Source organism: Coffea arabica, chromosome 6e (assembly GCF_036785885.1).
Source record: "Coffea arabica cultivar ET-39 chromosome 6e, Coffea Arabica ET-39 HiFi, whole genome shotgun sequence".
NCBI classification, from domain to species: domain Eukaryota; kingdom Viridiplantae; phylum Streptophyta; class Magnoliopsida; order Gentianales; family Rubiaceae; genus Coffea; species Coffea arabica.
Window position 1 is genome coordinate 4,490,270 of NC_092321.1, and position 14,261 is coordinate 4,504,530.

Genomic DNA, 14,261 nt, shown 5'->3' on the forward strand with positions numbered 1-14,261 from the left:
ATAAATGCATAAATGTTTAAAAATATAAAAATATAAAAATTATAAATTATAAAATACTCAAAAATATGTTTTAAAAATACCTCTAAAAATAATCCAAAAAACGTCTACAGTAACATTTCAAAAACTTCTACATAATTTTTTCAAAAATTTCTACAGTGCACTACAGTAAAGTTTTAGTCAAACTCCCAAAAAACTCAGGTTCCAAACCGGCCCATAATTCGTCGGACGAAAAATCCAATTTCCTTTCCTCGAGACTTAGCTGAACAGGAAATCTCAATTATTGCTTTTCGTGTATGAATACATCATTTATTACCGTCCTCCACTAACAAGCCACACAAGCTGGAAGAAACTGACCGTCTATACAGTATACAGCTTCAGACGGACGACAGCCAAGAAAGTCCCAACTCCCATCCTACATCACCTGTCCGGCCCCCCGCCCGCCCCAGATCTGTGAAGCTCTATTTCCCGCTTTCACTTCACCCCACGCCACGTGGGTGTGCGAGTTATTGCTGATTTGTGTCGAGGAAATCAGCCTAGTGACCGTTTCATCGTACTTCACAAGCGTCGAGGGAAAATGGCAGCAGGAGTAACTAGGAAAATCTCCGCAGCCTCTGCTAGGGCCCACACCAGGAAATCCAAGCAGAAGTCTTCCGTCCCCGTCCTTCCTTCAGGTCTATTTTCTTTTGCTGTCTTTCTTTGCTTTCTGCTATTATTTGTACGCAGATGCTGATTTTCTTGATTGAGAAAAGTAATCTGGAGTCAACGTTTGCTATTGGAGTCTGATTTTAATCCATGCATATGGGTCTCAACTGTTTGGTTTGACTATTGAGTTTTGATTTTTAATGTGTCCAATTAATGATCTTGGCTCCCAGATTTCAGTTCTCTGAACGCATGGATTGGTGAGATTCTTTAACATATGTCTCTGTGCTTGAAGTTGGATAGGATATCTCACGTACGACAGTACAAGTATACTACTTTTTATCATTTGACTCATCATTGCTTGTTTGTTAACTGGCTTTTATGCTTATTGGTAACGTTTGCAGTATCTGCTCTGCGTCTGTACGTTGTTTAAATCGAACAGCAAAATTTTCGGGATTAATTCTCGAAACATTCTGATTGATTGCGGAAACCCGCTCTAAGTATATGGCTACCTACATATGTGAGAAGCATACTCATAAGGATTCAATCTAATCTGGTTCACTCTGCTAAATGAAGTTGATGCATATGTATTTGATTTCTAAATTTGATTCGCATGCTACAGGTAAGTATTTACCCATAAAGTAATGATGATGAATTCCTTTATAGTTGGTTTGGGCATTTTCACAAGCAGGCAAAGCCAGAAGTGGACTGTGAGAAAACTTCGGTTTTTGCTAAACTGTTTAGGATTTGATAGTAAATTTTACGTGGCCTTGTTTGACTAGTGATGCTATAAAGGCTGAAAATTCCCTTCAATAACTTGACATAATTTGAAGTGGCATGTGCTGCCACGCCACTTCACACTGCTTTCTCCTAATGCCAGGAGGGAGTAGGAGCATTCTTAAAATTGGTGAACATGTGTATAACCAAACCTACAAATTCAGGGATATTTAAGAAGATCCTTGTGGTTTTCTTCATCGGCTTCTTGGCGTGGGCTTATCAAGCTACTCGACCTCCTCCTCCCAACCCGTTAGGCACTCCTGATGGTGCCCCTGTCACAGCACCTAGGATAAAACTTAGGGATGGAAGGCATTTAGCCTACAAAGAGCATGGAGTTTCAAAGGATAAAGCAAAGTATAAGATAGTATTTGTCCACGGATTTCGTTGTTGCAGACATGACGTTGCCATTACGGCTACCCTTTCCCAGGTGCAAATTTTTCTTTATTTGGTTTATGTTGTAAAGATAATCTTACTATCTTATACTTACAGGGATTGTAAGTTTCTGCACAAAAATGTTAAGGATATGATCTCTCAAAATGAAAAGATTTTTTGTAGCAGGATCTTATCGAAAGCTTAGGCATCTATATAGTCTCATTTGATAGACCTGGTTATGGAGAAAGTGATCCAAATCCTAACAGAACACTACAGAGCATGGCTTCTGATTTAGAGGAGCTTGCTGATCAGTTGGAACTAGGATCCAAATTCTATGTTGTTGGATTTTCAATGGGTGGACAGGCACTCTGGCCATCCATCAAGTATATTCCTCACAGGTATGATTCATTCAAGTCATGCATGTGACGGAGGGAAGAATATTGCAGCAGTTGCTTCATCATTCTTCTGAACAGTATCTTATCCATCTCCTCTAGCTCAAGTATAACATCTTTTATTCCGAACAGATTGGCAGGAGCGGCTCTCTTAGCACCAGTTGTCAACTATTGGTGGCCTGGTTTTCCTGCTAACTTGTCGAATGAAGCATACAACCAACAGCTTCCACAAGACCAATGGGCTCTTCGTGTTTCTCACTATGCAGCATGGCTTACCTACTGGTGGAATACTCAAAAATTGTTTCCTCCTGCTGCTGCTGTGGCTCGGAGTCCTGCTGTTTTATCACGTCAAGACCTTGAATTGATGGGCCACAATACTCTAAGACGTGATTATGAGGTAATTGTTAAATTTTCTCTCATTCCCTGAGCATTTTCGCGTTAGTCTAGATAGAGACATGAAGCATACGTTTTCATGTGTGTCAAAATGATTGTGTGTGTGTTGATAGTCAGGAAGATCTTTGTGTATTGTAACCTGGATCTATGCCTGCATTACCCATTGTAAATTTCAGTTTTCTTTCTTCCTGCTTTTGTACAATCAGTATCAGATATACTAACCAGCAAGTATGAGACAAGCTGCACCTTCATCCAATGATTACTTCTAAAAAAATGTTTAGCTGTCTTTAATAGATTACTACACCATGATCAACAGATCCCAACCCCTATCCTCACTGCTGTATATGTCATTTCTTTTCAAAGTTCTCACGAACAGCAACACAAACTACAGAAAATGGATCGGCACTTGACAAGTTCCTTTTTAGTGGAGTTATATATTCAACTATCAGCTACAGCAAATTATTTGCTTTCAAAAATGTTAATTTCACGCTTGTGCAGTGACCCTTTTGCATCCCTACTGGTTGTAGGCTGAACTGATTTTGACCTGGAAAGTATGTATATTTGTGATTGAATCTGCATCGCCAATCAAGTAATAAGATTTTCCTTACAGACATCTGTGAATTTTATCAGGCAACGTCCTCCATGTTCTTTCATTGACTTTATTTGTTGTAACGTGTGTATAAGCAATTGTAGCTCTACGGTTCTTTTAAATTGGAAAAAACCAGTGTCTTATTTTGGATATCGCTTCTATTTCAACATCAGGATCAGATAACACAGCAAGGAGAGTACGAGTCTCTTCACCGTGACATGATAGTTGGTTTTGGAAAGTGGGAATTTGATCCTATGGATCTGGAGAATCCCTTCCCAAATAATGAAGGTTCTGTTCACATATGGCAAGGAGATGAGGATTTGCTAGTACCTGCTTCATTACAAAAATACATTGCCAAGCGGCTACCATGGATTCACTATCATGAACTAGCAGGTGCCGGTCACATGTTTCCATTTGCTGAAGGAATGGGAGACAATATAGTGAAGGCACTTGTGAGTGGGAAGAGTGCCAGGTAATTCTCCTTTCTCATTCCTAAGCTTCTTTGTGTGAGCTCGTCTGAGGAATTTTTGTTTTTTCTAGTCCTTTTGTATTGTGTGATTAGACCTTTATTTTTCTTTTTTTTTTTGGGGGGTCATCAGACTGAATTGCTCTATAACATAGCATGATAGCCAAATTTTGCTCCTTTGGATTAGATAGTACAAGAGATGGAAACATTTACATGTCTCGATTTTGGACAATTGTTTGTCATAGAAACTGCTGCAGTCTCATCTATATGGATCTCTTTGTTTATTTCCACAACGCGGTAAATGGTAGTTCAATGCTATGAAAACATGTTGGAGCCATTTCGTATTGAAGTCGTCATTTTGGGTGGGTAGGCGATACTTTTTCTGCTATAAGGACGGAATTATACGTTAAATTAACCGCGGTACCTCACCCAAAATTGGATCGCCATGAATTGGTCGGCGCAAGGGAAAACCGGGAGCGGGAACATCATCATATCAGGGTTTTTGTGGTGTGGGTAGCTTAATTAGAGGCTCTTCCTATATGCCTCCAGACCGGATGCGTCTCCAGCTCAATTTCGGAGAATCTGAACGGCACTAGTTTCCTCAGATATGCAACTATTAAGCTATTAATTGATTATTTCTATCCAATTTAATTTCCTTTTTCTTCTCAGAATATTCGACAAATTGATATTTTTAACAGAAGGTCTTCAATAATTGAAGTACTATATCTTCTACCAAAGGTTTCAGAAGACAAATAACCATTATGGGTTAGAGTTTTCTCATGAATACTTTGCTAAACGTGAACTAAACGTAAAGATAATTTACGGTCGGAAAGAACATGGTGGTGGTGGTGACATTTCTGAGATTGAGGGGGGATCCGCATCATTGTAGCTTTAAAAGCGGTCTCCCGGAATGAATTTAACCATTGGCAACTAACATTAAGGTGTTCTAAGCTTTTTCTACGAACAACAGAAATTTTTATGGGATAATTTCAGAAACCTCCCTGAGGTTTCTCATAATATTACTCAGTTTCTCTTGAGATTTTAAAATTTCGCTTACCTCCTTTGGATTGACATTTCTTGTAATATTTTAACTCCTTGGGAAGAAAAATAAAAAAGATAAAACTTTTGTTCCAATACTAATCTTATGTCATTCTACTTATGAAATTTATAACAATAATAAAAAAATTAAATTAAATTAAATTTCTTGACAGAAATTATTTATTTTTGTTGTTTATTTTTGTTGTATTGAAACAAAATCAAAATTTACATCTTGAAAAATTCACATATATAAAGAGATTATTTTAGTTTTTAATATAACTTAAATTACACCACGAATTAAAACATAATTCCTCAAAATATATTTTGACTTCTTTAATTGTAATTTAGCTATGCACGAAATTTTTTAAGATATTAATTACTCATCAAAATCCTCCTAAGTGGTTGACTTTGATTACATCTAATTTATCTACGTCCTTTGTTAGTCCATCACAACTCTAATATAAAGAAATATGGATCATTATTAGCTAATAATTAATTTTTTTAATTTACATTTTTTGGTTTTAAGATTTTATTTTGGTTTGGCTTTAAGCTTAAATAGTTATTAAAAGTAAGGGTAATGTTGTCAATTTGTGACATTTGATAGGAATATTTAGTCTTATCAAGTTGATAAGGGAGGTAAATGAGATTTTAAAAACTTTAAGAGAGCTGAGTGATATTATGACAAACCAATTGCAGCAATTTTTAAACAAGCAGCATGACGGCTTAATGAGGAACTAACATATGGCATGGGAATGTCGAAACAGAATCTGGGGTTTTTTTTTTTTTTTTTTGTTATTTAAATTGAAAAACGACCAAAACAATGCACAAATAAGCTAATTGCCGCCCTTCATCTAAAACCTGGAACCAGGAACCGACTAATCACCTGACAAATGCTTGGCCAGGATTTACCGCTAGAATCAGCTCTGAACTGAAGGACGCAACTGGTAGACGCAGATTCCTGAGAATGGCTAACCTTTCCTTCCAGGAAAGAACCTCCTTCTCATCTTCCCAATCTGCTCGAGGGTCAACCCAAAAGCTTTCTCCAATAGCTCATCATTGATTCCGGAACCAAAAATGGTAGATGGGATTTTCTGCACTCCTGGATTTTGGCTGTTGAAACTTGCAAAGACGGTAGCAGTGGACTCGCCAACATTCATTTGGAAATGAACTAGACCCCTTGGGAACACCATCACTTCACCTTGCTCAATCACCTTGGCAAAAACTCGGTTCGTCGAATCCACAAAACCAGAATAAACCTTTCCTTGCACCACGAATGCAATTTCCGTCGCTCTGGGATGAAAATGTGGAGCATTGATGCCACCAACCTGGAGGTCTGCCCGTACAAATGACATTCCTAGGGTGTTAAGCCCCGGAAAAGTGGCGGGGTTGACCGATTTTGCCGAGAGGCCAGTTTCCGAGAAGTTTCCAGGGGCTTTTACACCCGAAAACACGAAATCATCAGGGGTAACCTCCGTTGAATTTTTGCACTGCGCTCTGGCATTATTGGAGCCACCTTTTGCATTGGGTATGCAAAAATCTTGCACGGGGTCAGGATCCCAGGCCAATGCCACGAGATGAGAGTGGAGGCAGAAAATTAGTGGAAGCAAGAGCTCCAGTCTTGGAAACATCTTCCACTCAGGCTATTTGGCTGCAATTATCAACTACTATCAAGGTAGCACTAGGGCAAAATATATACTTGAAAGAAAAGAACACGGTGATACTACTATATAAATATTGGCCAGGATAATCAGGAATTTCCAACTTATATAAATTGCTAGGATTTTTCGCGTGGTACGGTCATTTGTCTAGCTTGAGTAGGGCTATAGTACTGGTACTGCTGTAGGGCATCAACCTCTACTTTTGGCGACTTTTCTGGAGTGCCTCTCAAACAGCTTTTAATCGAATGGAGGGATGTGAGTGCGATGTGATATACACTAAGCAAAGCGTCGACGTGATTATAGCTAATAATTATTTTCTTGACTCTGTTAGGTGCAGGGATGGGTGGCTATGATGCTGAAAATATGATTGCAAATATCTTCAACACTGTGACACATGCAAGCAATCTCTATGAAAATGAGACCCGTTTAAATTTTTTTTTTTTTTTTTTTGCTTTTTAAAGTAAGAAACTAATGCGTACTGGATGCATATTCTTTTCCTTGTGAATAAAGAAAAAAAAAAAAGAGTTGCAAGTAATGCGTAAGTGATCTGTTCCAAGTTACTAGGTCTGTTGGATTGATCAGGGACCAGTTACTACTCCGAATTCTGTCATTTTGCTGGTGCTCAAGAGAGTGACACACACTGTTGAAAGTTGAAGCCGGGAGAACAGAACAAAGCAAAATGGATCCGTCGCGAGTTCCAGTTGGCTTCCTCTTTCGACGGGAAAGAAGAAAAGTGAAACTAGGAATAGAACAGGGTTGGTTTTGTGTAGAGTTTGTAAACTTGTTCACTGAAAAATTCTTTGTTTTCTTTGCCAAGGGATCGATGTATGACAACAACCAACGTCAAGCTCTCGTAACCTGCCACGAACGCTTGTAAAAAAAATAATTATGTTTTAGGACTTTGCACCTTATTATTAGACCTTTTTTTTTTTTTTTGGCTCGAGGCTTGAAATTCGATCACTCTTCTTCACCAAAATGACTCGTATCATAGGATGGGCCACGCATTGAGTCCATCACATGCGATCTGGTTGGTTCACATACTGACGGCCCAATTGGCCTGACAGGTCCATAACACACAATAAGAACGTCGAAGAAGAAGAATTAAAAATAATGAAACAGAACCACAATCAGCAGTTAAGCAGAGTGAACAGCACGCACTGGACAAGTAATCAGTTTGTATGCTTTTCTGTTTAAGAAAAATAAAATACTAGTGTAATATTTTGAGTAGTTCATGCAGGTGGGGGAGAGAAGGAAGGAGACACGTGTAAACATGTGGGGAGAGAGGATGACGCAGAAGAGCTGTGGGGAGGACACATGGGCGAGGACGTGTCAAGGAGGGCAGGCATTTTCAAGTTTCCTTACATGACAATTAGGCCGCAGTTGGAATTTGTGTTATGTTAAATCCGGGACAAGTTTAATACAGTACTACTATTCAGTTTTGACCGCAGGAGCTATCTGTTGTGGGGTCCCCCAACCAAGCAATGGAACTGTGGAATAAGTAGCAGTAAAAAAAAAAAAAAAAAAAATTTTCCTGTTTTTGGAGGAGAAAGATGAGGAACCCGAAATTTGACAATGCTGTCGCGACGTAAGAGCCCTTGAAGGCTAAAGAAAGAAAGCAGCAAAGGCAACTAAGCTAATTGCGGACCGCTGTCCAAAAAGGCAAAAACACACTACTGCTCACTGTTTCAACTCTTCCCTCTTCCTTTCCCGAGCCCCCTCAGATCACCTCAACAGACTTGATTAGCTAAAGGAGCAATTTAGCTAGGCAGAATGACGGTTCTCCTTGATTAGCTAAAGGAGGTCAGAATCATGCAAACATGATTTTTTTTTTTTTTTTATAAATTTTATTACACATCAACTTCTGTTCCATCTCTGTAACATTATTGTTTGAAGCTAATTTTGCAGATTTTATCTCAATCAAGAAATCAAAGGTAATTATTTGCTTTCTTTTTGGTAGCCTATAATCCATATGCATGGAACTGATTTTCGATATACATAGCTGCTCTCTTTTTTTCTCTCTCTCTCTCTCTCTTTAATAGCTGTTTTTTTTTTCTTTTGGGGTGGGGTGGGGTGGGGTGGTGGGGGTGAAAGATGGTTTTTCCTTGCGAGTTGAGAACCCTTGTCACTTCTGGGGTATTCCTTAGTATCTTCCCGACCTGAGATTGAGTTGATGATTACAGCTCTGATTTTGATTGGTGGGCTGATGACTTATCTAGAAGCCGTTTTGCTTATTACCACCTTTAGCACTCCCTTTTTCTTTCTGGTATAATAACATGTGTGTTTGAAACCAATACAAAATTCTTCATGCTGTCAGTTTCGTCTTTTAACTAAAACGACCAAACACAAGTGTTTATATTGGCTTTCCTCGAATTCTTAACAATTGTTTCTTCTTCTTCTTCTTTTTGTTTTGTTTTGTTTTGTTTTTGTGTGTGTGTGTGTGTGGGAAGAGGGGGTTGGGTTGGAGTCAGGAGGCTCACTTAAGTATTGGCATGTGGTGATATAAATATCTCAGGTTAAGTAAATTAGCTGACTGAAACACTTTTCAAAGGCTAGTTGCTTGAGGATCATTCCATTTTGGGAAAATCAACTCTGATAGATCATAGACCAGCAGTCATTTCATGGGGTCACATTTGAACATGACATATCCTCTTACTTCCTGCTCGTGATTTAGTTCAATTAACGGCTCATTGCGTCTCCAATGATGGTCAATTCAATATCAGTCGATCGTGCTCGTGTTGTTGTTTTGACAATCACGAATACGACAAAATAACCTGAGATGCCGTACTGGTCCGATGTATATCCATGGCCATGTCATCCACTGCACCTGGACGCTAGGAAACTTGGATTGCGTACTTGGGTGAGTCACGAATCTCGTATGGACTGTCCCTCTTTTCCCGTACGTCCAATGGGTGATGAATTCAGTCTTCTTCCAAAGATGAAATGGAGATGGAGTGAACGTGAATTTGACAGTTTTCTATCTCAATTTTGCAGGTGAATTCAGTCTTCTTCCAAAGATGAAATGGAGATGGAGTGAACGTGAATTTGACAGTTTTCTATCTCAATTTTGCAGGCAAAATCCCATACATGTCAGCTAACAGTTTAAGACTGCAACCACAGTTTTTGGAACGCATAAGAAAAAAAAAATTATCATTAGGGTCCCCGAAGCCAGTAGCTTTCTTCGTTCTAGGTAGTTGGCGGTTAACCGTCTGCTGACTTCATTAGTTTCTTTTTGATCCCTTATCGTCGCAGACCGAAGGGAAATAACGAAAAAGAAAAAGGGAGACTACGGAATTTATGATTGCCGTACTGCTCCAAGACTATAGATTACTTTTTTCTTTTATATTGTGCGGGGGGGGGGGGGGGGGGAATGGGGTGGGGCGTGGTGTAAGGCTCTTTATATTATATTACTACTGTTATGCATCCTGTTCCTGACATCTGAAATTCTGTCACCTTGCTGTACACATAAATATTTCCAGGTATTGTACATATTTGTTCGATTCCATACTCGATCCCTTAAGGTTTGATTCCAAGTGAATAGAAAAGAACATCCGTTTCATGTCTGATTGATGTCCTTGGATATTTCATTCTTTACGTTTACTTTCTTCGTAGATCCAGATGAATTCTGTTTGGTATATGTAGTTTGATCACATAGCGAAACTAATTTATATTGGCAATTGAGTAAATCCATTTTGTTTCATTTGCAGTCATATACTTGCAGCTTATAAAACCCCAAGTCGGGAATTAGAAGAAAAGGCATACTCAGGTGGAATCGGCTTATAGACCAGCCGGAGAACGAGGAACAGAGAACTCCCAAGTCAAATTCTGATACCAAGATTTTTGGGAATAAAAATGGTTGTGACAGATTCAGAAATGACATCTCATGGTAATAAGGTTGAGTCTCCTCCATTACAGTCAGAACAGCAGCAGCCCAAGAATCATGCATTCGCATCCCTTGGCAGTCAGTCGTCCATCTATTCGCTTACTCTGGATGAGTTTCAAAACACCCTTTGCGAGAGTGGAAAGAATTTTGGGTCGATGAATATGGACGAGTTCTTGAATAGCATCTGGACAGCTGAGGAAAATCAAGCTCAAGTCACTAGTGCGATGGTAGTTGCAGCAGCAAATACCAACCCCAATCCTAAGCAATTGTCCCAGCTGGGTGAAGCCAACGATGCGCCGATAGATCAGAAGGGCATCATCACCAGGCAACTAAGCCTCCCAAGGCAAGGCTCTCTCACACTTCCGGGACCTTTATCGCGGAAAACAGTCGAGGAGGTGTGGACGGAGATTCACGAGTCTCAACAAGAACATGAGCCCCCGACTAATTGCACCAATCCGCAAAATACGGGCTCTTCTCAGCAGCGGCAGATCACATTTGGGGAAATGACTCTGGAAGACTTTCTAGTCAGAGCAGGGGTGGTACGAGAACAGACTCAGCCACCGCCTTCGCCGTTGCCTCAGCAGCCGCAACAGCCCTACGGTGGTACTTTCTACCAAAATAACAATACTAATGTAATGGGAACTGGCTTTGTGACGAGGCCTGTCATTGGTGGCCCTGGTGGCAGTGCTAACGTTGTGGGCTACCAGCCGATGCCACAAACGGGGGATGCATCTGCCGCGTATCCCGGGAGCATGAAGAGGGGCGGAGGTTATGCGGCCCAGCCAACAGCGGCCTGTTTTGGCGGCAGAATGGGAAATGGAGGGAGTGGAGGCGGATACGGGCAAGTGCAGGGATTAGGAATGGGTTCACCTGTGAGTCCAGTGTCATCCGAGGGGTTGTGCGCCAATCCGATGGATGGTGCAAACCCATACGGGATGGACGTGGGCGGAATGATAGGCAGCGGAGCAGGCGGAGGAAGGAAACGTATCATCGACGGTCCAATAGAGAAGGTGGTGGAAAGGAGGCAGCGGAGGATGATAAAGAATAGGGAATCGGCCGCAAGATCAAGAGCTAGAAAGCAGGCATATACCGTGGAACTGGAGGCTGAATTGAACCAGCTGAAGGAAGAGAATGGTCATCTAAAGCAGGCTTTGGCCGAGCTTGAGAGAAAAAGAAGGCAGCAGGTAAATCCCACTCAATTTGTCCTCCTCTTCGTGTACATGTACGTCCCGACAACCGTTTTGAAAATGTTATAGTAGATGCTAGTGGAGTACAAGTTCTTTGCAGATGCTTGGCTTGGTTTCTTCATCGTACGCACAACCACCGAAAGGAGTCCGTCAAATAATAATAATCTGGTTATGCTTCTTGAACGCGAGAATGGATATTGAATAACCTCAAAAAAAAGTATCTTTGCTAATGCCGCCTTTATCTTTCTGCAGCTGATTCTTCTTTTATGCTACATCTTTCTTATACAGACTAGTGTTAGCCATATAAAAAAAGCTAGTAGTATAGCATGCGTAAAACATCTGATTTTTCTTGTTTTTTTTTTTGGGGGGGGCGGCGAGCAGCAGGTTGAAGAGTCCAAGATGAAAGCTCAGACGAGGACGCAGCGAAACAACGATAGATTGATGAGAACCATCAGGAGGACCACCAGTTCTCCTTTCTGAACTCAGAAACAAAAGCGGCGTGGACCCGCAGCCGCTGATATAATGTGCAGCTCAGAAGCCATCATAAGTTAAGCCGGGCCGCGTTGTCTTAATATTCAATTAATGCCTAGTATTTCGATGATAATTCGTGATTAGGCTGCCTTCTTTTTTTTCATATATTTATATATATATTTCTCTCTTCCCCTGACCGGTTTTACTTCTTGGTACCAGAAAATTGTTTGAGATTTTATACATATGCTTACTCTTGAATTTGTTTGTGTGGAATTCTTCTTCTGTAGTTTGTCGGCTGTAAATAATAAATATGATTGAATTAAATTTTGTTTGAGGTCGTGTGTAAATTGTAATAACAATCATCTGTCGTATTTCTCGTTTTTATCCCCGTAGTCGGAGTTTGCATATCCAAAGCTAAGCTGAGGAAATTTCGGGAATATGGATATCGTCAAGCAAATGTGACTGGTCATAAATAATTAATAACCAGTATTTGAGCACGAGATATCGATATTGGTCTGTTGTGTTAATTTGTCACCAACATGTTTTATGGCATGAATCAGTCATAAGAGAGATATTCATAATATTATTGCATGCTTATTTTTTTTGTAAAAAAAAATTAAACGTTTAATCTATTGTGCCCGTGTTGAAAATAATTTATACTACAATTAATGGATTATACGGCGATAAAATTCATCAATACGAAAAAATTAAGTTACGCATATTATTTCATATAGTAATAAAATTTTTACAACCTAAATTATGCATTCATTTCCAATCAAGTAGAAATGATGCAAATTCCATTTTTCTCACAAAAAGGATATTTAATCTTTATCGAAATTAATAATTCAGCAGTGTAACAATTAAAGCTAAACCAATCAAGTTACTCTATAAAAGTTTTCAGAAGAAAAATAAGCCATAAGAAGAATTGATTTGAGGAGAGTTAAGTACAAAATGAGTAAAGCATAAGTATCAGAATGATTTATTAGTTTTTTTTCAATTAAGCATGCCATCTAATTTTATGATTCCCCTCACTATTTGTACATAGAAAGACATATATTAGACTATTAGAGGATGCTTTTTCTTTACTTTTTTTTTTTCTAATGAATTTTATTTACTCGATTCGACTTTTCTCACATGTCCAAACACATGAATTATACACAATGTGAATTTATTTGATAGTTTGAGTGTACAAGTATTCTTAGGGTACTATAGATAATAGAATTTCTATCTTGGGGGCTTCTTATACATAATTTTATTTAGTGTAGAATTTTATACGGTTGCATCACCTATAATTATTGCAAATAATAAATCACAACTTGTAGCTATTTTTTTTTTTTTTAAATGAAATTTTGCAGGGATAACCTAAATCCATACCACTGCAATATAAATTCACGTCTTTTTAAAAATTAAGAATTGATGGCTTACAACATGAGCATTGTTAACTTATGCTATTAGTATTAATAAATGTTATACCATTAATTAATGGCCACTGGGTCTTGCAGTCTACTCGCGTGGTACTTGTCGTAATTAAGAACAAAGGCATTCCATTTGGATAAGTTGGGTTTAAGATTCAAGCCCAAATTTCTGCCCTCTACTGACCCAGGAGCCCAACTTTCTTTCCCAAAAAAAATACGCACACACACACACACACTCGCTGGAGACTAACTTTGTTTCGCAAAGCCCAATTGAAGTCGGAACACAGTTTGAACCCAGTAAGGAATTCATTCATGCATTTCTATTTGAAACGAGCAAGAATTTACTGCTTGGTCCCTGACATTATCTCGAACACCTCAATAATATTTGATCCACATTCCACAGCTTTTGTTTAAAGAAGTTGTTGAGAGCAAACCTTGGCAACAAAGCTTTCGCCTCATTTCCCTTCTAAAATACATCTTTCTCGTCTCCTTTAGGAAATGTTTGCATTGAAGCACAAAGAATGACCTCTAGACTCGTCAATTAATGAAATCAGCATCTGCTATTCTGCCATCCTTTTTTTTTTTTTTCTTTTTGATAATAGCATCTGCTATCTTTCGCAGCATGAATTTGCCAGCATTTATAATATTGTTTTCCTCTAGATTAAGAGACGCTAGGCAGCAACATCACCTAGACTAGACAAAGCAATGATTGATTGATATAATATCAGACCATTTGATAATAAACAATGTCCCAAATGTGTTGAGTATTTGATTAACAACAGAGCATTCGAAGAAGTTAACCAGTTTAACAAGCTATTTTCCTTATTTTCAGTGTGCAAAGCAGAGCTCCCCACAACCATATGATCGACAAAATGACACAGTAATGGCCCCTCAAGCGCAAAAATCCCAAGCATGAGTGCTAGCTAGGGTGGTCAAAAAGCATTTCTCAAACAGACATAGCGTAACACTGATGTGAACATGGAT

The 14,261-nt window shown here is 39.1% G+C and overlaps 3 protein-coding genes across 6 annotated transcripts; 2 read left to right on the plus strand and 1 right to left on the minus strand.

Moving 5' to 3' along the window:
- The first annotated feature begins 309 nt into the window (after positions 1-309).
- Positions 310-3,921, plus strand: LOC113697058 (uncharacterized). Its single transcript, XM_027216489.2, has 5 exons — positions 310-671; positions 1,581-1,843; positions 1,975-2,186; positions 2,313-2,577; positions 3,336-3,921. The coding sequence occupies exons 1-5, from the start codon at positions 575-577 to the stop codon at positions 3,636-3,638; spliced, it is 1,140 nt and encodes a 379-aa protein (XP_027072290.1). The 5' UTR covers positions 310-574; the 3' UTR covers positions 3,639-3,921.
- Positions 3,922-5,312: 1,391 nt separating this feature from the next.
- LOC113695311 (germin-like protein subfamily 3 member 2) lies at positions 5,313-6,745 on the minus strand. Its single transcript, XM_027214348.2, has one exon. The coding sequence runs from the start codon at positions 6,292-6,294 to the stop codon at positions 5,635-5,637; it is 660 nt and encodes a 219-aa protein (XP_027070149.1). The 5' UTR covers positions 6,295-6,745; the 3' UTR covers positions 5,313-5,634.
- A 981-nt stretch (positions 6,746-7,726) lies between these two features.
- On the plus strand, positions 7,727-12,196 carry LOC113697602 (protein ABSCISIC ACID-INSENSITIVE 5). 4 transcript variants are annotated; one of them, XM_072054588.1, is made up of 4 exons: positions 7,727-8,124; positions 8,230-9,181; positions 10,029-11,388; positions 11,773-12,196. In XM_072054588.1, exons 3-4 carry the CDS (start codon positions 10,174-10,176, stop codon positions 11,869-11,871), a joined length of 1,314 nt encoding a protein of 437 aa, XP_071910689.1. In that variant the 5' UTR covers positions 7,727-8,124; positions 8,230-9,181; positions 10,029-10,173; the 3' UTR covers positions 11,872-12,196. The 4 variants fall into 4 exon arrangements, with proteins under 4 accessions (XP_071910689.1, XP_027073086.1, XP_027073087.1 ...); XM_027217285.2 differs by having other exon boundaries at positions 8,230-8,255; XM_027217286.2 differs by lacking the exon at positions 8,230-9,181.
- Positions 12,197-14,261: the final 2,065 nt, after the last annotated feature.

Bases quoted from the DNA above. Each gene is read 5' to 3' on its own strand.
- LOC113697058 (XM_027216489.2), top strand. From the start codon at position 575: ATGGCAGCAGGAGTAACTAGGAAAATCTCCGCAGCCTCTGCTAGGGCC. The intron at 2,187-2,312 runs GTATGATTCATT...TATTCCGAACAG, and splicing joins ATCAAGTATATTCCTCACAG to ATTGGCAGGAGCGGCTCTCT. The intron at 2,578-3,335 runs GTAATTGTTAAA...TTTCAACATCAG, and splicing joins CTCTAAGACGTGATTATGAG to GATCAGATAACACAGCAAGG.
- LOC113695311 (XM_027214348.2), bottom strand. From the start codon at position 6,294: ATGTTTCCAAGACTGGAGCTCTTGCTTCCACTAATTTTCTGCCTCCAC.
- LOC113697602 (XM_072054588.1), top strand. From the start codon at position 10,174: ATGGTTGTGACAGATTCAGAAATGACATCTCATGGTAATAAGGTTGAG. The intron at 11,389-11,772 runs GTAAATCCCACT...GGCGGCGAGCAG, and splicing joins AGAGAAAAAGAAGGCAGCAG to CAGGTTGAAGAGTCCAAGAT.